Genomic DNA, 22,099 nt, shown 5'->3' with positions numbered 1-22,099 from the left:
TAAATAAGAAAGATAAAAAAGATGAAAATAATCTTAGACAAGTTATTTATAAGAGAACTCTGGAAAGAACTGAATGGGATCAGAAAGAAGTATCCCTTTTTTTCTCAGCTGTACATGGGACCACAAAAAAATGATGGCATATTAGGGCATAAAAACCTTACAACCAAATGCAAAAAAGCAGAAATATCAAATACATCCTTTTCAGAAGATAACAAAAAATGCATTTAATAAAGGGTCATGAAAACATAGATTGAAATATAATTGGAAACATCCTAAAGAATGGGTGGGTCAAAAAGCAAATGTTAGAAACAATCAATTTCATTAAATAGAATGACAACGAAGAAACATTCCAAAATCTGTGATATGTAGTCAAAGAAGTATTTAGGGGAAAATCTGTATCTCTGTATCTCTAAATGCATATAGCAATAAAAGAGAATAAGAACAGGTTAATGAATCAAATATGTAACTAAAAATCTAAATAAAAAGAACAAATGTTAATTTCCCATTAAACAGCAAAATGAACATCCTGGGAATAAAAGGAATTGTTAGTAAAATTGAAATAAAACCTATTGAACTAATAAATAAAACAGTTATTTAAAAAAAATAAATAAGAAATTAGTTAAACCATTAGTTAATTTAATTTTTTTTTTAAAAGAACCAGATTGCTAGCATAAAAAATGAAAAACAATGAATGCACTACCAATAATGCAAAAATAAAGCAATTAGTAGGGGTGATTTTGCCCAATTATATGCCCATCAAAATGATAATATAAGAGAAATAGATGAATATTTACAAAAATATAAATTTCCCACATTAACAGAAGAGTAACCCTACCTGAGAAAAATAAATTGAAAAAGTCATCAATGAGCTCTCTAAGAAAAAATTCCCAGGACCAAATGGATTGACAAGTGAATTCTACTAAATATTCAATTAACATTTAATCCCAAGGCTCTATAAACAATTTGAAAAATAGGTAAAGGAGAAATTCTAACAAATATTGCTTTAATACCAAAGCTAGGGTGAACTATAGAATAATTTCCTCAATAAATAGTGATGCAAATATAGTAAATAAAATACTACCAAGGAGACTACGATAATATAGCATAAAAATCATACACTAGGGTCAGCTGATATTTATATCAGGAATGGAAGGTTGTTTCAACACTAGGAAAACTATTGACCTAATTGATCATATCAATAACAATAACAACAAAAAGTATATGATTATATTAATTGATTCCGAAAAAGCCTTTGACAAAATACAACACCAATTCTTAACTAAAAAAAAAAAACCTCAAAACCATGGGAATCAATGGAATCTTTCTTAAAATGATAAATAGTATCATTCTAAAACCAAGGACAATCATTACTTTTAATGGGAATAAACTTGAAGCCTTACCAATAAAATCAGGAGGGAAGCAAGGATGCCCATTATCACCTCTATTATTCAGTATTGTACTAGAAATGCCAGCTTTCTCAATAAATTTTTAAAAAAGAAATTAAAGGAGTAAAAATAGGCAACAAGGGAACAAAATTATAACTCTTTGTAGATAATGTGAAGTTATGCTTACAGAATCCTAGAGAGTTAACTAAAAAAACTAATTGAAACAACTAACAACTTTAGCAAAATTTCAGGATATTCAATAAGCCCATGTCAGTCATTAGTATTTCTATATAATACCAACAAACCCCAGCAGGAAGGGACAGAAAGAAAAATTCCATTTAAAATAACTGTAGATAAGATAAAATATAAGGGAGGCTACTTGCCAAGACAAAACTAGGGATTAATCTGAAGATAATTTAAAAAACACTTTGAACACAAAGACAGATCTAAGCAATTGGAAAAAATATTCATTGCTCATGGGAAGGCTAAGCCAATAAATAAAAATTAGAAATTGACACAAGTTAACTTATTTATTCAGTGCCACATCAAACTACCAACAAATTTATACAACTAGGAAAAAATAGTAACAAAATTATCTAGAAGAATAAAAAATCAAGACTATCAAGGGAAATTAACCAATGGAAGAAAGTACAGACTGAAGGCATTCTGCAGTTGCAGATTTCAAACTATATTACAAAGTCATAATCACCAAAACAATCTGGTACTGGTGAAAAAATAAAGTAGTAGATCAGTGGAATACATTAGATACACAATGAATAGAAAAGTAATTTACTACTTAGTAAATGACCTCATTTTTCAAATATGTAAGGAGCTGAGCCAAATTTATAAAAATAAAAGTTATCCTCCAGTTGATAAATGGCCAAAGGTAAGGAACAGGCACTTTGCAGAAGAAATCAAAGTTATGTGAAAAAATATTCTAAGTCACTACCAATTAGAGAAATATAAATTATAACAATTCTGAAACATTGCTTTATACCTATCACACAGGTTAACATGACTGAAGAAGAAAATTTCAAATCCTGGAGTAGATATGGAAGCATTTGGACACTAAAGCTCTGTTTGCAAATTGTGAACTAGTCTAACCATTCTGCAGAACAAAACAGAACTCTGCCCAAAAGGTTTTAAAATTTTGCATACTCTTTGACCCAGCAATAACACAACTAGTCCTGTATCTCAAAGAGATCAAAAAAGGGGGAGAAGGACCTATTTGTACAAAAATATGTATAGCAGACTTTTTTTGGTGTCAAAGTATTGGAAATTGAGAGGATGCCCATCAATTAGAGGATGGCTGAAGAAATTGTTATATATAATTGTGATGGAATAATATTATACTTTAAGAAATGATAAGAAAGATGGTTTCAGAGAAACTTGGGAAGACTGGTATGGAAAAAGAAGTGAGCAGATTCAGGAAAATATTGTATGTGCACAATAACAGCAATATTATAAGGATGATCAACTGTGAAAGAGTTAATTACTCTGATCAAGAGAATGATGTAAAAAAATTCCAAAGGATTCATGATGAAAAATACTATACAATTCCAGAAGAAAACTCTGAATACAGATTGAATCATCAGTTTTTTTTTGCTTGCTTTATTTTATTATTTTATTGGTTGCATTTTATTTTGCAACATGCTTAATATGGAAATTGTCTGATATGCTCTCACAGTTGTAATATAATCAAAGTGCTTGCCTTTTCAAGAATGGCAGAGAGACAAGAAAGAGGGAAATAATTTAGTTTAAAAATAAAAGTATTACTAAAATATTTTATATATAATTGGCAGATACTTAACAATACAAATAAGAATTAACAAAAAAAAATAAAACTCAAACTCTACTAAGGCAAACTTAGAAGTGACCTGATGAGGAAATTAGCAAGAAAATCAAATGAAGCATGCATCTCTGTGTTTATTAATAGGTATCATTTTAATGACAAGAATTTTCAAGAGAAGTTAAAAAACTAGATTTTCATTCAATATTGTTTTTTTTTTCCTTTGGGGGTTTTAATTATTGAGAAGGGAAAGAGTGGGATCAAGGTCTAGAGATATGTACAGCCTCCAATCAATGAGCTCTGTGAAAACTGTTAATCACTTGCCTGGCAAATTTTGGAGAAGCACTAGAAATTTATTAACACCAATAATCTAAGAATCAGAATCCTGAGCTGATTCCTCAATTACAGCTGCAAAATAGTATCCCTATCAACTCTGAAACTGTCTGTAAAAAAACCACTCATAAAGGACTGGTACCCACTTAGCATAGGTTAAGAAGCCCTTTCTTTCTAAGTAAATATTTCACATTTTTGAGAATGTCAAAGGTTCAAAATCAACTATTAAAATATAAATGATGTCATAGATTTGAGTGTCAGTCAACACCTCTCCAAATACCACTGGAAAGCTCATATGATGACTTTGCCAAAGGAAAGACAGAAAGACAGACAAACAGCTTATTATGAAGACATTATCATGCATATTGTCCATTATGAAGATGAAAATGTACATTACATATTTTTCTATTTTTATTGTATATTACCTCATTCAAAAGCATCTTCACAAAAATTGTAGGATTTTGAATTTAGAACTTCAAGGGACCTGAAAGATCTAGATTCAATTACTATATATTGGCCATTTTACAAAATATGCATCCTTTTACATTACTATAAAGCAACTATCTATAAACTGATTTCTATTTTCCCTTTCATTTCCATTATATAATCAGAGATAAATTCCCAAAGGAAAAGACATCTGATAGGCTTAATTGAAAGTATAATTGGAGAAGGATTTTAAACTAATAGAATAACCAATCTTATGACATTCTAAGCATAAGTATTCAGAATTGAAGGCAATCTTAAAAGTCATTTAGCCCAATCCTTTTACAACACAAAAAATATTATGTAATTTCAACTTAGACCTTCAATAAGGAAGAACTCCAGGTCTCTCAAAGAAGTCCCTTTCAGCTGTTATAATACTAAGTGCTTGACTAACTAAGCCACAACCTTCTTTCCCAATTCTGGACTTTAAGGACTTCATTCAAGATTCAGGATTATCAGATCCCATACTTGCCAGAGAATTTAGTTCTCCTTTTCTTCTCCAGTCAAATTGTTTCTAATGAAGAAAAGTATAATAGAAAGTGTACTGCCTAGAGAGTTTGATAAGCTTGATTCAAATATCACCTCTGATAATTAGTACTATGGAACCTTTGGTGAGTCACAACTTCTGTGGCTTTTGTTTTGTTTTTTTTTTCAACTGTAAATAAACAACTGGACTTATTCACTTCTAAGATTTAGATCTGGACTTTTATTGCAACTTTTAACCTTTAACACTTCATGTTCTCCAATCAGAAAAACTCTTAAAATTTGGAATTCTCACTTATATAGAATAGATTGGTTTCCTACTTGATCCACAATACAAGGTCAAAAGGTAAAAGGAAGTTACAAAAAGCAAGTTTTAATAGGGAGTCATTTGGGAAGGGGTATCCCTAGATAAAAATAGAAAACTTTGAGCTTCTCCATATGAAGTTGCTTTTGAAAAGGATATAACATAAAATCTATATTCTCAGTTCCTTTCTAAGCCATGTGGAATATTACAGGAAGCCCAAAATGCCTTGTTTTCACTTCTAAAGAAAAAAATATAATAATCCTATTGTCAGCAGCCCATTCAATAGACATTTTCTGTCACTGAAGGAGAATACACTTTGGGTTGAGATCCCTAAAAGGTTATTCTAATTCTACAGCATCTGAATGTGAAATTTAAATTATAGTTCCAATTTTCAATCCTGCCAACCTGAGCCTTTGAAAAGCTGAAAAATTTGAAAACAAGTAGAAACAAAATGGTACTACAAATGCTGCCCATTGTGGAAAAGCCAGAGGTAGAAAAAAAAATGTTGCTAGATTGAAACCATTGAGAAAGGATAGGAAAAGGAATTTTTATCTGTTTATTGTGATTAAACAACAAAAAATAGCTTGACAATTTAGAATTATGTGAAAAAATGATTAAAATGTTCGGTTTTTTTTTTGACCTAGAGATTATCCTGCTCAGCAAATACCAGAAGGACAAAAAGAAAGGCCCTTTTATACAGCAAAATATTCATAATAGCACTTTTTGCAGTAGTCAGAAATTGAAAACAAAGTAAATGCCTATTGAATACGGAATAGTTTAACGAGTTGTGGAACAAGAATGTAATGAAATATGACTATGTTCTTAGAAATAATGAGTATAGTTAATACAGAGGAGCATGGGAAGAATTATGTGAACTAATAAAAAGCAAAATGGGCAGAACCAGAGAAACAACATAGACAGTGGAAATAATAACACCAAAACACAAGAAACTAACTAGATATGAAAAATATAATTATCAAAGTGGGCCCCAAAGGAGAGATATGAGAACACACTTCTGCCAGCTTTTTTGAAATAATGGGTACTATAGATCTACAGAACTGCATATAATGTTAAATTTTTTTAATATGTTCGTCAATTTGGGTGGATGTTTTTATTTTTTTACTATATGAGGTCTTTCTTTTTTTTGAAAATTTTATTTAATTAGTTAATTTAGAAAATTTTTCCATAGTTACAAGATTCATGTTCTTTCCCTCCCTTCCCTTCAACTCTCTCCTGTAGCTAACATGCAATTCCATTGGGTTTTACATGTGTCATTGATCAAGACCTATTTCCATATTATTAATATTTACATTAGGGTGTTCATTTAGAGGCTACATCACCAATCATATCCCCATTGACCCAGGTGCTCAAGCAAAATAAATTACTTGAGTTTGCTCTAAAAATGTGCTATTAAATAATTTGTGTTGGTTGAAGAGTTTAGACCATGTGAATGTGAGGATGTACACTTGTCTTCCTTATGAAATTATTAAGCTAGACTCTAGCTCTTGGAATAATACCTAGACTAAAGAACTCTGGCACAATAACTGAATATGGAACAAAGACATTACTTTCTCTTCAAAATTTCTTCCTCAACACAGCAGATTGGCTAACATGACAACAAAGGAAAGTAATGAATGCTGCAGGGGATGTGGCAAAATTGGGGCATTAATGCATTGCTGGTGGAGTTGTGAATTGATCCAACCATTCTGGAGGGCAATTTGGAATTATGCCCGAAGGGCACTAAAAGACTGTCTGCCCTTTGGTCCAGCCATAGCACTGCTGGGTTTATACCCCAAAGAGATAATAAAGAAAAAGACTTGTACAGGAATATTCATAGCTGCACTCTTTGTGGTGGCAAAAAATTGGAAAATGAGGGGATGCCCTTCAATTGGGGAATGGCTGAACAAATTGTGGTATATGTTGGTGGTGGAATACTATTGTGCTCAAAGGAATAAAGAACTGGAGGAATTCCATGTGAACTGGAATGACCTCCAGGAAATAATGCAGAGTGAGAGGAGCAAAACCAGGAGACCATTGTATACAGAGACTGATACACTGTGGTACAATTGAATGTAATGAACTTCTCTACTAGCAGCAATGCAATGATCCAGGATCCAGAAGGACTTATGAGAAAGAACACTATCCACATTTATAGGAAAAAATGTTGGAACAGAAATGCAGAAGAAAAACAACTGCTTGATCACATGAGTTGATAGGGATATGATTGGGGATGTAGGCTCTAAAACATCACCCTAGTGCAAACATAACAATGTGGAAATAAGTTTTCATCAATGACACCTGTAAAACCCAGTGAAATTATTGCACATCGGCTACAGTAGGGGTTAGGTTAGGGGGAGGGAAGGGAAAGAACATGACTTGTAACCAAGGAAAAATATTCTAAATTGACTAAATAAAATAAAAAAAATAATTTAAAAAAATTCTTCCTTAACCTCACTAAAATAGCCTGAGGTTCATGTAAAAGCAATTCTTAAAGGAAAATTATTCTCATCTTCCTTTACCAGAGTAAAGATAGAGGGGGTAGGTAAGTTCCAGACAATTGTTTCTAGAGCTGATTGGTTTAATTAGTTAAAAGAAATTATCAGCAATAAAGCCAAGATCAGAGGTTTATTGTTTTGTTCTCTGTACTGGATGTCCATAGCATCTAGCACAGTGACAAGTACATAATAAGGATTTAATAAACACCTATTACCTACCTTCCTACCTTTTCTCCAATCCGTTTAGCCAGAATCACATTTTTCCAAGGCCATAGATTGTAACCCTAAATCCAAGCAGCAGTCCTGGAAATGTGTATTATTGGTTAGAAGGGGACTGGTTAGTCAATCAATCAACAAGTTTTAAGTACCTATTGTGTTCCATATTGTGAGCACTCAGTACAAAGAATATAACAATACTCCCTCAAGAGAAGCTTATATCTTAACAAGAGCAGCAACAAGATGCCTTAGGGCAAACCCAGCACCACTCCTTAGGGAAAACAGGCCAAAGATATACCCTGCAAATAGGAGGAGAGTAGTGGCATTTTTACTTATGAAGGAAACCAGGCAAATAAATGACCTTTATTTCAGAACTGACTTTTCAATTTAAAAATGTGGAGAATTCAATGTAGTTGTTAAAGTGAAACCAGTCAGATTAAAAATGTAATGCCATTATAAATGCTCTTAAAGAGAAACCAAAGGAGGAAAAGTCTTCTCATGGAGCATGTTCTTTGGGATGCTGGCATTTCTGAATGAAGAGACCTTTCTCCAATCAAATATGGCACCTTTTCACTTCCTGCAGGGCCCAGTGACCACATTAAAGTTGATAATTCCATCCACCTCTCTAGGAATAGTGATTCAGTAAAAAAGAAGAGTAATGCAAAAGCCCACATTTCCATAATGTTTTAGGGTTCACAAACTTAATTTATGCCAACCAATCTTGTCAAGATAGATAATGCACATATTAATGTTCCCATATAGCAAAAATGAGAAAACTGTCACTCAGAGGGATTAAGGATTTCACAGACAATAATAGTTGGAGTCAGTATTTGAACTCAGATAGTCTACTACCAAATCCAAGACTTTGGGTTCAGATTTCCTTAAGTATCTGGTTTACAACTAGAAATTTACCTGGAGACTGTGAATAATCCATCTATCAATCAAATAACAAGAATTTATCAGGTTCCTATTATGCACCAATCATGTTAGGTGTTGAGAATACAAACACAAAAAAAAAAGGGAATAACCCTTATCCTTTAGCAATGGATATTCTATCAAGGGAGAATAGAACCCAACCATTATTTATTTGTGAAACTACTATAAATAATTATTCTAATAAAGATATGATCTTTTGCTTCTGAATTTATATCAAGATAAAATTTTAAATGAATTTAGAAATAAAATGGTAAAGTTAAGCAAAAAACTGTTAACGAAAAGATAACAGTAAAAGAACAAGAAATGGGTACAAGAGCAGAAACTGAGCATCCATCTATACATCTCTGTGAGAATTTTTCTCTGTATTACATTACCACTACTATTATGCATAGTGACTCTACTCAGTTATCTGTGTGTGAGTATAGTCCAAATAGTGTTTTCAATACATCCTCAGCTATTTACATTTCTAATTTATTTTACAAGATCTAAAAATCTTTTAGCTGACAGGAACATTTAGTTTGTTTGCTTGTTTGTTTGTTTTTCCTTTCTATCCTATTTCTTACCATAACAAAGCCAATATTGATAATCTTAGCAGTTCTTTCTAATCTACTCAATCATTGCTATTTCCCTTTCTTCCTCCTTCAATGAGTGGTGCCAGGATTCAGAATTGGAAATACCTAACATCTTAAAGGGAAACCATTGGTAAAATTAACAATACACTGTTGGTATTGTGGTGATTAGATCTGCTTGTTCTTGAGAAAAAAACTTCGAACTGCTAAAAAAGTCACTAGATTATACTAATTAAACCAGCAATGTCACAACTAGACATTTGAGTAGAAATGAAAGACACCAGAAAAGCCTTAAAATGCTTATAGCTATATTTTTATGGTATTGAACTGTAAATAAAACTGGTACCCCTTGATTGAGGAATGGATAAACAAATTGTGGCATATGAAAGGAGAGGAACATAATTGTGCAAATGATGATTGTTCCTGAAGGGTTTGTCCTTGATCCTCTTCTCCCTCCATACTACTTTACATCAGGTCCAATGGATTTGGATATCCTTTACATACAGACAACTCATATCTATTCATCTGGCTTTAATTTTTGCTGACCTCCTCTCATTCACATCACCCATAGCTGATGGATTATCTTGAATTGAAACTCAACATTTCCAAAACAGAATTAACTATCTCTTTCCCCAAATCCTTCCCTCATTCCAATTTCCCTGTTTCTGTCCAGAATACAGTGCAGTCACCCAACAGATAGGAGTGACCAGGATTTCATTGCTAACCTTGGTTCCCCAGTTGCACTAACTCTACCTATCTAATCTGTGGCCAAATCTGTGGCCAAATCTTCTAGTTTCTACATTCACAAGATCTCTTGTGCATATCTCTTTCTCTCCACTCATACAACTGCCATGCTAAAGATCATTTTCACCTCATGCCTGGACTACTGCAATAGTTTTCTTTTTTTTTTTAATTAAATATTTTTTTAATTTTAATAAAAAAAAGAAAGGAATGCCCACCCTAATGTCCCTGATAAGTAGTCATCCAGTAGATATTTCCTGAAGACCTTCAGTGGAGGTCTTCTGTTCTTTGCATTTAAATAGAATGTCTAAGCTCTCTTTCACACAACAGCCCTTCAAAGGTTTGAAAATAACAATCATGATCTTCCTGAGTCTTCTCTTCTCACTATTAAACACCTCCAAACTCCTTCAGCCCATCCTCAAAGGGCAGCAACTCAAGGTTCCCTATCACAGTCCTCCTAGCAGCTATTTCAAACCATCTTCTTTTTTTTTGTTTGACTTTTTAAACATTATTTTATTTGGTTATTTACAAACATTATTCATTGGAAACAATGATCATTATCTTTTCCTACCCCCACGTCCCTCACACCACTTCTCCCATAGCTGACGCACAATTCCACTGGGTTTCACATGTGTTCTTGGTTCAAACCCATTTCCATGTTGTTGGTATTTGCACTAGAGTGTTCATTTAGAGTCTCTCCTCAGTCATTTCCTCTCAGCCCCTGTAGTCAAGCAGTTGCTTTTCATCAGTGTTTTTACTCCCAGAGTTTATCCTCTGCTTGTGGATAGTGTTTTTTAGATCCCTGAAGATTGTTCAGACACATTGCTTTGTCCCTAGTGGAGGAGTCCATTACCTTCGACTGTACAGTCTCTGTGTACAATGTTTTCCTGGTTCTGCTCCTTTCGCTCTGCATCACTTCCTGGAGGTTGTTCCAGTCTCCTTGGAATTCCTCCACTTTATTATTCCTTTTAGCACAATAGTATTCCATCACCAATATATACCACAATTTGTTCAGCCATTCCCCAATTGAAGGGCATCCCCTCATTTTCCAATTTTTGGCCACCACAAAGAGTGCAGCTATGAATATTCTTGTACAAGTCTTTTTCCTTATTATCTCTTTGGGGTACAAACCCAGCAGTGCTATGGCTGGATCAAAGGGTAGATATTCTTTTGTCGCCCTTTGGGCATAGTTCCAAATTGCCCTCCAGAATGGTTGGATCAGTTCACAACTCCACCAGCAATGAATTGATGTCCCTACTTTGCCACATCCCCTCCAGCATTCATTACTTTCCATAGCTGTCATGTTAGCCAATCTGCTAGGTGTGAGGTGATACCTCAGAGTTGTTTTGATTTGCATCTCTCTGATTATAAGAGATGTAGAGCACTTTTTCATGTGCTTATTAATAATTTTGATTTCTTTGGCTGAGAACTGCCTGTTCATGTCCCTTGCCCTTTATCAATTGGAGAATGGCTTGATTTTTTGTACAATTGATCTAGCTCTTTGTAAATTTGAGTAATTAAAACTTTGTCAGAGGTTTTTATGAAGATTGCTTCCCAATTTGTTGCTTTCCTTCTGATTTTAGTTATATTGGTTTTGTTTGTATAAAAGCTTTTTAATTTGATGTAGTCGAAATTATTTATTTTACATTTTGTGACTCTTTCTATGTCTTGCTTGGTTTTAAAGTCTTTCCCTTCACAAAGGTCTGACATGTATACTATTCTATGTTTACCTAATTTACTTATAGTTTCCTTCTTTATGTTCAAGTCATTCACCCATTTTGAATTTATCTTAGTGTAGGGTGTCAGGTGTTGATCTAAACATAATCTTTCCCACACTGTCCTCCAATTTTCCCAGCAGTTTTTATGAAATAGTGGATTTTTGTCCCAAAAGCTGGGATCTTTGGGTTTGTCATATACTGTCTTGCTGAGGTCACTTGCCCCAAGTCTATTCCACTGATCCTCCTTTCTGTCTCTTAGCCAGTACCTGCAATAGTTTTCTAATTAACCTTGCTACCTCAAGTTTCTCTACTCTCCAAGTGATCTTCCTAAAGCACAGTTCTTACTGCATTACCATCTTTTGAATAAAATATATTGGTTCCGTGTTACCTCTAAAACCAAATATAAAAATACTCTGTTTGGCTTTTAAAAAGAAAACACTCTTCACCATTTGACCCCTTCCTACTTTCCAGTTTTCTTAAAGTTTGTTCCTGTCCACATACTCCATTTTCCAGCCACACTGGCATTCTTGCTGTCCCTCACTGATGATATTCCATTTCTCATCTCCATGTATTTGCAATGGCTGTTCTCCATGCCTAAAGTATTCTCTCTCCTCACATTCACCTTATACAGTCCCTAGCTTCATTCAAAGTGCAGCTCAATTCAGATGCCACTTTCTACAGCAGACTTTTCCTGGTTTATGTGCACCATACCTCATGCCCTTTTGGTAGGGCCTTTTCTCTCAGATTACCTTCCACTTAAGATATATGTGTAGAGAGACAGATAGATACAGATTTATATACACTATTTAATTATCTGTATACTTCCCCCATTAGAGTGTGATCTCCTTGAAGACAGGAACCCTGTTTTTATCTTTCTTAGCATAATGCCAGTACTTAACATCATGCTTAGCATACAATAAATATTTAATAAATGCATGATGATGATGATTAAGAAATTATAAGTAGGGGAATTCAGAGAAAGTTGGGGAAAATAATATAGATTGATGCAGAGAAAAGAAAGTATAACCAACAAAACAAAATCCACAATGACAATGGCAATGCAAAGGAAGAGAGCTCTTTAAGACATGAGAGTTCATAATAATGTAATAACTACTCCCAATTTTTACTCCAGCAGGATGAGGATAAAAAATACTATATTCCTCTTGCTAGAGAAGTGGTTAACTACAGGTGTGGGGTAAGGCATAGACTGCTAGTGTGTATGGTCAATGTGTTCATTAGCTTCTTTATTACATGAGAAGGCTCATGGGAAGGATCAGTTTGGGAATTAAGGACACTCTTTAAAATACCAAAAAATAGTTTTAAAAAAGAAGAAATTAATGACCAAAGTTCAAGAATTTTCATTTTGATATTCATGCAAAATCATTTGATTGACATGAAAGGATAATGTTGGGAAGGAAAAAAGATTCTATGAATGTGATTAAGCCTGAACTCAAACTCACCATCATACTCCCTGACTACTCTCATTGCCATATTCCCACATGCCAGTGTCCATCTCCAACCCAATACTTCAAATTCCTATCCAGCCATTCTGTGTTTCTGTTTGGTGAGCATTTGTCATATGCAGCTTGGTCCCAGATTTATTGTATTTAATTTCATGCCACCAAGAGCATCCCCTTTCCTGACTCTCCCACTTGTTTGCTATAGTTCTGAAAACAGTAACCATGTCAGCATTCTTCCCTGGCCATCACTCCCCTATTAAAACATAAACACCTTACGAACAAGGAAGGTCTCATATTATTATAGTGCTTGTATTTATAGCCCAATGCTCAGTAAAATGTCTAATAGACAGTAAGTACTTAATAAATGTTTTTTTCCAATTGACATTGAATCCAATTCTATGGATAGAATTATTCTACACATATTAAGGGGGAAGTGATGTCCTTGCCACCATGTCCTTATCAAGAGACTACTAGTATAGTGGGGAAATGTTGGACTTTGTCTCAGAGGGTCTGGGTTCAAATTTAGATGATAAGATTTCTCTGTGAGGGTGACTGTGGTCAACTCTTAACTTCCCTGAGCCATATATGGTTCATTAATATCAAGAACATTTGTTAAAGAAACAATAATAATTGTCTTACCTACATTGTTTATTTTATTTTATTTACCTTATTTATGTAGTGCAATGGAGGGAGGAAAACAAAAGTATTGCATAAAAGTGAGCTATTATTTCAAGGAGAATACATTAAGTATCAAATTAAGCATCTTCCTGGGTAGAGGGCAGGATTGACATTACATTCAAGTAGAAATTTCTATAGGATGATTTTGGATGAACAGAAAATACCTTATTGCCCTACAAAGAGACCTCTTCAGAGACAGAGTGAGTAAAAATCCTCACTAGTGAGTGAGGGAACAGGGAGTGAAGGGAATAGGTTGCAAAGAAAAGAAGGAATAGTTTAGTCTAATTATAGGTTTTTAGGAAGTATGATCCTTTGGCGGTAAAAGTTTCATGTCCCAGCAAATATTTACCATTCACTAATCCCTAAACCAACAGGTGACAAACACTAAAATATATTAACAGGGAGGGGAAAAATGCAAAAATGTCCCTGAAATAACTTTTGAAACCTCAGAATCCTCCTTTATGATGAAAAGGAGGGAAGAAAATCTCCCAAGCAGTCATTTATGAAAATGGTGAAGTTAGAAAATGATCTGTACCTATGAGCCAACTAATGAGCAAAGGCAGAATATGTCTTTGGGGGCAAAAGTCCAGCAAATTAATTTTCTGCCAGCAGTCATATCACTATGGACATCTTGAAGGCTGCATCCTTTGAACATTAGCTCTTCCTGACATTCATATGAAGGGCTCAGTGAAGGGCTTAAAGAAATGTGCCTCCTCCCTCTTCACTTTTAGAGTGGCCGTTTTGCTCTCTCAGACTTTGGCAAATGGCTCTAGGAATAAGAGCTCCATTTATTTCTATGCACTTCTGACTTCAGTGCTCAAAAGTGTGCATGCTTATTAACTGTCTCGTTTAAAACCAAGGCTTTTCATTTGGAAACCACTTATTGCCTACTTCATTTAGAGGAAAGATTCAAGAGAGCCCATTGTTCTGTCTTTATGGGAGGTGAAGAAAGGTGAATATATCATATTTTAAATAAAATGGGAAGGAAAGAAAAATATATACTTTAAATTTAAGAAGCATTGGTCATGTACTTTGTTACAAGATTAGTTTAGATGCGTTTTTTTCTCCTCCATTTTTCTGGCATTCATTTGAACTTCCTTTGTTAAGCATAAAGTTGGAAGCTATCCTATTTGTATAATTGATTACTTTCAGGTTGGTACATTATCTTTATCCACTTTCCCATACCTTTTTACCTATCGGACTTTTTGGACTTGGAATCAAATTTTGATAAATAAATATGCATAGAAATAAAACACCATACCAATTTTTTTTTTACTTTACCCACCAGTGATGAATAAAAACACCTACTTTATGCAGAACTTTGAGGTTTGCAATGTTACTTATGATTATCATTTCTTGGGGGCAGCTAGTTGGATCAGTGGATTGAGAGTCAGGCCAAGAGACAGGAGGTCCCAGGTTCAAATCTGGCCTCAGGTACTTCCTAGCTGTGTGACTCTAGGCAAGTCACTTAACCCCCATTGCCTAGCCCTTACTGCTTTTCTGCCTTGGAACCAATACACAGTATTGATTCTAAGATGGAAGGTAAGAGCTTAAAAAAAATCATTTCTTTTTAGCCTCACAAAAGGTAAGATTTTAGTCACACAATAGATATTATTAGTATTCCTGTTTTACAAATAAAGAAGCTGAGATAGAGATTGTGACTTGCCAAAATTCAGGTAGCTTCTAAATGTGTAAGCCAGTATTTGATCTTGACTTCTTGATTCTAAGTCCTATGTTCTAACTATTACACCACTAACCTGCCAAATCATTAGTCATATGAGGAAAGTTTGGGGTTCCAAATGGATTCCTTAATATTCCAGTCCATTATTTGTCTACATAAAACTGTAGGGAGAGCTAAAGACTAGGTAGAGTTCTCTGAACCATTCTTTGGAAGGTTTTGACCTATAAAATTATCCATTGAAACAAATATGAAAAGAAAGTGTTTAGGTATGGGAGAATGGAGGAGGAGCTCCCTATCATGTCCCATAATCATTTGTTTTCCTTGTTATAGAGATTGAACCCAGTTAACTTTCCTTTCTGGTTTTCAGGTGGAAACTTTAGAGTTGATTCCTCATATCTGAAGATGTGATCTCCTTTATTCTTGCAGAATGGGAATCTGAGTCCTCATGCTTGGTGTCTCTTTGCATGACGCTAACTAGTTGCTCTATAGCACCCTGCATGGTTCCAGCCCATTAACCCGGACACAACAGCTTGATGAATTAATGCTTATGTAGGCACAGTTGGCAGCTTCTAATTAAATAATTATGGCTAAGCAGCTGCACAGAAACAGTAATGTACCCTAGAAAGCCAGCTGTCAATTTTATTGGTCCTAAGATGGAGGAAGAGTTAAAATTTAGCTATGAGAATTGGGTATGAAGGAGAAAGATCTCACATGTGAGGTATAAGCTGCACTGTAGAAAGTCCCTCCCTGTTTATGTTAGTCAGCCCATAGAGAAATGGAAAGCAAACAGCTCTTCCACCATCTCCCAGCAACCAGCCAAGAAGGAAGCCATCATATGGCTGTGGGAAATAAGGCTGCTAACCAAAGCAAGCTAAATACTTCATTTTGGAGAGATGAGACTTCTATAAACTCCAAATAGCAATTCACACAGAGGCAAAACTACAACTCCCATTTCTTTCATCTCAACTTTAGTTGAAGGAATAATTTGTTTAAAAACCCTTATGATTTCTTATTATATTTCTTCTGAATGTCTTTATTCAAAGATATTTCTCTCCTAAGTAGGACCAAGAGTATTTTTTCATTCAACTAAATCTTTCTTATTTAAGATGCCTTGATTTAAAATCTTAGAAATTAGAGTGCTCTAAATAGCTTAGCCTTCATTTGACCTGCAACCAAGATCTTTGGTAAGGTTTTCAAAAATGTTTAAGGAATAGGTTTGTTTGGAGAAAATCCAAGTAATGATGCTAAGGGCACTTTTGTTTTTGGAGGAGGGTAGAAAGTGATTTCATCAAAGTAGGGCATTCCTGTGCATAAAGTCCTTCTGTTACAGATTGGCATCTATTGACAAATATTTAGAACTTAATAGTTTAGAAAATTGCCTGGAAAACTGAGAGATTAAATGGTCATTCTGTGGTCTCATTGCTTTTTAAAAAAGACCTTGAACCCAGGCTTTCCTGAGTACAGGGTCAGCTCTCTTTCTATTATGCCATTTTCCCTTCCTAAAGGGACTTTGTGGAGCCATAATCAGACAGGAGCTTAATATGGCCATATTTTCACTATTAGAAGTTTTTCCTGAGGAAAAATAGCAGTGCCAGGTTACTAAGCTCTATCATGTGGAAAGTCATGGGCTCCTGATAGAGGCCCCAAATAGGGTCGTTGGACCACATAATGTTGTTATTACACATCAGTGCACTCTTGCCCTGATACATAATTTCATTCTTCACTACTTGTTGGCATCTCTGTGTCTTCACAGCATTAACTTCAACAAACCATCCACCAGATAACAAGGACGCAAAAGGGAGTGAGGGTTATTATTGTCCTCTTCACCAAGTCTCTAAATGGATAAATGCTGCTATAAAAAGAGATTGGATTCAATAAAGACAGACAAGCCCTCCTTTTTGTTCTTTTAAAGTTGAAAGAAGTAGGAAATTACTTCCTGGATTTTTGAATCACACAAATTACAGATTCATTTTGTAAACAGAAAGGACATTAAAAAAAAAAGACCTGGTCTGGATTGTTAAAAATGAAATATTTATGAAATTGAGTTTGGGCAATTCTTAAGTCAGTTAAAATCAACAGTTAACATTAGCATTGCACTGGGCAGGTCAGTGTATTTTCAGTTACCAATTTAAGTATCTCATCTTAAGAGGCCTGCAGTTTCTAGTTTGTTTGAGATAAATATTTTTTCAACAGAAAAGGTATTCTGACTCAAAGGTCTTGAATTAGCCAAGATGAACTGATTTCCAAGTAGTCTCTCATCAAAACCATTTAATGTGATGGTTTCATTTTGCTTTTTCTTCCTCTGTTTGTACTTGTATTATTAGCTCAGTGGCCTGACAGTGCCTGAATCTGATTGACTGCTCTCAAGGACCTATTACCTTTTGAGAGGAATTCCTGTTGAAGATTGGCAGTAATTAAGTCTGCAGGGCATCTGGTAGTGGTTAGGGTTTGGGTGGGAGGAATCGTGCTGCTATTGCCAAAGCTGCTGTATCTCATATCCACAGACCAAATTCTAAGAGTCAAATGGAGTCAAGGAAAGTAAGAAAGAGTGAGAGAGAGACAGACAGACAGACAGACAGAGACAGGGAGAGGTAGAAAAAGGGAGAGGGGGAGGGAGAAGGAGAAGAAGGAAGGAAGGGAAGGAGGAAGGAAGGAAGGAAAGAAAGAAAGAAAAAACTCCACCATAATTTAATCTTGGTGGGAGATAAGGAGAACTTTTGGCAGTCTATACTGCCACCTAGCCTAAACCACACCATTTAGTTCAGCTCAGTTTATGTTTCTAAACCCCACAATTAAGCAATTCCTCAGTAACCCACTTATTGTTAAACCGGAAGTTCTGGCAACAAGATAAATGGTTAAAGCCTTTTCTACATCATCTCTGAAGTGCTGTTAAGTCAGACTAAGTAAGCTACTTCATGAAAACCTATCACCTTCTATGTGTTGATTTTTGACTATGCAATCAAGAAAATATAAGCAGATGTATTAAAAAAAAACCACACTTGTTTCCCATCATACATATTACCTGTTTCATCATATGATCCTGAGGCTTTAGAGCAAGTCATGATCTTAATGAAAAATGAATAAAAGTTTACCTTTTCAAAGACATGGTGGCAGAAGGTACAACCTCTGACACTCTAGGTAGAATTCATGGTTGACGAATCCTAGGACATTATACTTTGGATGATGAATTGAAAACTCTGATGCTCTCAAACTCCGCAAGACAGAATTGATTTAAATAGCAATAGACAGACCCAAGAAGACTCTGAAAAACCTCATGTACTTACGGTAGAAGACATATTCAGTGTAGCTGGACCAGATCTTGTCATCTGTGTACTGATTGACAAAAGAGGCTGTCACTGAGGAATTACAGGCCACCATGTGGAATCCACACTCCGACAACATATCAAAAGCCCTTTCTAGATGTTTGAATTTCAGATAAAACCTGGAAGTGTATCTCTCTGGAGCACGATCTGGATCTCTGCTCTCATTTAAAGTTTCTCCAAAGACCTCTTTTGCTAGGGAAATTCTTCCACAAACCAAAATCCGTGGAACCCTCCGGAACTTGGCATCTGCTTGACCTTCTCGGCCCATGGTGCATGACCCTCTATACCCCACTGTTATGAAGCCCCACTTACGGTCAGCAGGGAGTAGGGATGAGGGTGGACATATTCTTGTATCACTCCCTTGGGACATATCCTCAAAATCACTATGGCAGTATTCATCTGGGCTTTGCTTGATCTCATCAGGTGTCAAGAGTTTGACCAAATCTGGCAGCTGGAAATACTCAGCTTCCCTTTTCAGTCTACCCCTTTCTGGAAAGTGATCAGGCAGAACCACCTGCCTGTCCCTGAGATAGTCCAGAATGTAGCGAAATAAGAATCCATCTCTGTCAATAAAGAACCTTCCCTTGGAATCCTTGGCTAGGTCATTAGCAGTGTCTCTCTTGGGGGAAAACATTTTCCAAAGAAGAGAGTGAGGGATACTTACTAAGGTGGAATGGCGAGTGAAGTAAACTTGGCCCCCAACATTCAGTTCCACAACCTCTGGGAAGGAATTGGGAACTGTCCCTTGTTCTTTAGAAAGATAGTAACTCCTGCAATTTCCACTCAGAGCCATTGTCTTTTATTTAATTTGAAAAGATGTAATCCAGTGGAATTATAGTCTAATCCTTTGCATCAGTTTAGTAGCAAGTGAGAAGGATTCCACACATTTAAAAGAATCTCCTTTTTTCTCCAATGTATTCTACAAGAAACAAATAAATTTTAAAAAATTAGAATTGCCCACAGGTGAGTATATCACTGATTCAGAAAAAGTAACTGAAACCCTAACTGGCAGTATATAGTTACTTCATGGACTATAATCAACTTATCTACATTATATCTTCCATCAACCTCAGACTGCAAGGTTATCCCAAATCTATAATTATGTGTCTGTCTGGAGGGTAGAAAAGATATAAATTATTTCCTCAAACACCACAAGTCAAAAATCAAAAATAAACGAAAGATAGAATGGCAAAAAGAAAAGGAGGAAGAGGAAGTGTGAAAGAGAGAGAGAAGAAAAGACAAAAGAGGAGAGAAAAGAAGAGAGGAAAGTAAAAGAGGAGAGGAGAGAAGGGAGGAGAGCCACAAAGCACAGGACAGGAGGAGTAAAGGAGGAGAAAGAAGAAGAAGGAGGAGGAAGAAGAAGAGGAAAAGGAAGAAGAAAAAAGAGAAAAAGAGGGGAAGAAGCATCATTTATACAAACCCCCCAAAAATAGATTTCAGCCATACTTCATTTCAAATTGTAACATCTCACATGATATTTGAGTTCTTGCATATCTACCTCCCCCTCTAGCAGTGATTAATGAATACATGCATATTTATAATTCTACAAAAAAAAAAAGAACAGAAATTTTGCAACTTTTAAAAGGTACTGATTTCAAGGTGGGCAAGAGAGGCAACCAGCTTCAAAGCTTACCTTAGTGAGAGTCTGAGACCCAGTTCTTGTGAAGGTATACCCATTTGCAAAGCAATCAGAATATACAGCTACACTGAGTCCAGTTCATATAAAATCCCGATCAGAAAAAGAACAGAGATATCAATTTTTAAAAAAGTGCCAAGAGATATTCTCTTTGCTGAAAAGAAAAATCCACTTCGAATCTCAAGTTAAAACAAGTCACAGAAAGTTGACTGACGGTGGTGGGAAATGGGGAAGGGAAAGAGAGAAAGCAAAACAGTAACAGTTAACCAAAACCTCTCCCTAAAAATAAGAATAATAATCCGTAAAATGGGAGTTGCAGGAGGAATCTTGGCTCACAGAATTTCCAAAAACCCTAGAATCAGAAAGAAAGCCAGCCTTGTTTTGATAAGATCCCAGACAGTCATCCTACCTGCCAGCAAGGGCAAATAGGCTCCCATGTTACCAGCAAGGTTGTGAGAGGGCCAGCCTGCAGCAAGAGAGAAGGCAGGCTGGCTAAGGTGGATGAGTTGTTTGGCTGACTCTCTCCCTCCGCGGCTCTGTCTGCTGAGCTGGGTGGCTCCACAGTTCCCAGTGCAGTTCAGATGCTGTTGTTTCAGCAGTGCAGGCAAGAAACCATCCAGGGAAATGACTATTACATCATCTTAAAGGAATATGGCTTTGAGAAAGCGGAGGGACCTCGGTTTTACATTCTACTTTGTGACAGGTTGTTGGGAATGAAAGGAAGGGCAAATGCTCTCCTTCAGCATTAGACAGCAGCCCCACGGAAACACTTGGAAGCTACAGACAGGGAGGCTATACTCACTTCACTATTAACTTATAGTTAATCCCTGGTAGAGAGAGCTGCATTTACAGTGATTTTCTTTTCTTTTTTGCTCTCTTCCTTCCTTTTTCTTTGTTTCCTTCGTTCCTTCGTTTTTCTTTCTTTTTCTGTCTCTTTGTTTCTCTTTTTCTCCTCCTCCTCCTCCTTCTTCCTCTCTCTCTCTCTCTCTCTCTCTCTCTCTCTCTCTCTCTCTCTCTCTCTCTCTCTCTCTCTCTCTCTCTCTCTCTCTCTCTCTCTCTCTCTCTCTCTCTCTCTCTCTCTCTCTCTCTCTCTCTCTCTCTCTCTCTCTCTCTCTCTCTCTCTCTCCCCTTCCTTCTTTTTTTATTCTTTCCAAAGATTCCCCAGGGATAAGCTAAACACAAATGATTTCTTATTTCAAAACAAGCTTCAGGCAAATCTTTTGGCATGAATTGAATTTCTTCTTGAAGGATAAATATATATTCCTAGCTCTGCTGAGTCCTCTACCTGGCTTTGAGGAAGCACATGCAATAATGAGCCCGAAATGATACAAATATACACAGTTTGTTTGTTGTTTTTTTTATCCAGGGAGGGACTTTTTTAACTCAAAAAGTATTTAAGTAATAGTCACATCTGTTTTCTTTCCCTCTTTTTCTTCCTTGGTATTAAAAACAAAGATGAACTAAAAGGGAGGGGGAAGCATTCTTTGGACTAAATGGTTGAGAGCTAGACAGGAACTCAATGGTTTTTTTTTTTCTATCTGTTAAAAAAAAAATTCCACCTGAACCATTTTCTGGAGTATCCCCCAGAGTTCATGATCACTTTGAATGCCTCACAACTTATTTCAGTATGACTTTGGATGAAGCCTCCACCCCCACCCCAAGATATTACTGTTTCTGTTCCCTTGAGGGTGTTCTTAAGTGCATCATTAGAGTTTTAGGAAATCTCTTCCAGAGCAACATAATACATATAACAAACTGCAGTCAGTTTGGACTGCCAGTCAATAATGGCCCGTCTATAATGCTTACAGTAATTCGTATCCATTTCCCTTTTTAAAAGCTAATGTGTTTTATATTTCATATTGCCAGAAA

At 35.6% G+C, this 22,099-nt stretch overlaps 1 protein-coding gene across 1 annotated transcript in view; it reads right to left on the bottom strand.

Annotated features, from left to right (window-relative positions):
- Window positions 1-21,271, bottom strand: part of KCTD16 (potassium channel tetramerization domain containing 16) — a 357,038-nt gene extending 335,767 nt beyond the window's left edge. The window contains exons 1-2 of the mRNA XM_007473822.2: window positions 20,228-21,271; window positions 18,556-19,513 (exon numbers count right to left, since the gene is read on the bottom strand). Of these exons, the coding sequence (XP_007473884.1) occupies window positions 18,556-19,387 (832 nt within the window). The 5' untranslated portion in view covers window positions 19,388-19,513; window positions 20,228-21,271. The remainder of the gene's footprint in view (window positions 1-18,555; window positions 19,514-20,227) is intronic.
- Between the last annotated feature and the right edge of the window lie 828 nt (window positions 21,272-22,099).

Source organism: Monodelphis domestica, chromosome 1, assembly GCF_027887165.1.
Source record: "Monodelphis domestica isolate mMonDom1 chromosome 1, mMonDom1.pri, whole genome shotgun sequence".
In the NCBI taxonomy this organism is placed as follows: domain Eukaryota; kingdom Metazoa; phylum Chordata; class Mammalia; order Didelphimorphia; family Didelphidae; genus Monodelphis; species Monodelphis domestica.
This window is presented reverse-complemented; position numbering and strand designations above follow the sequence as displayed.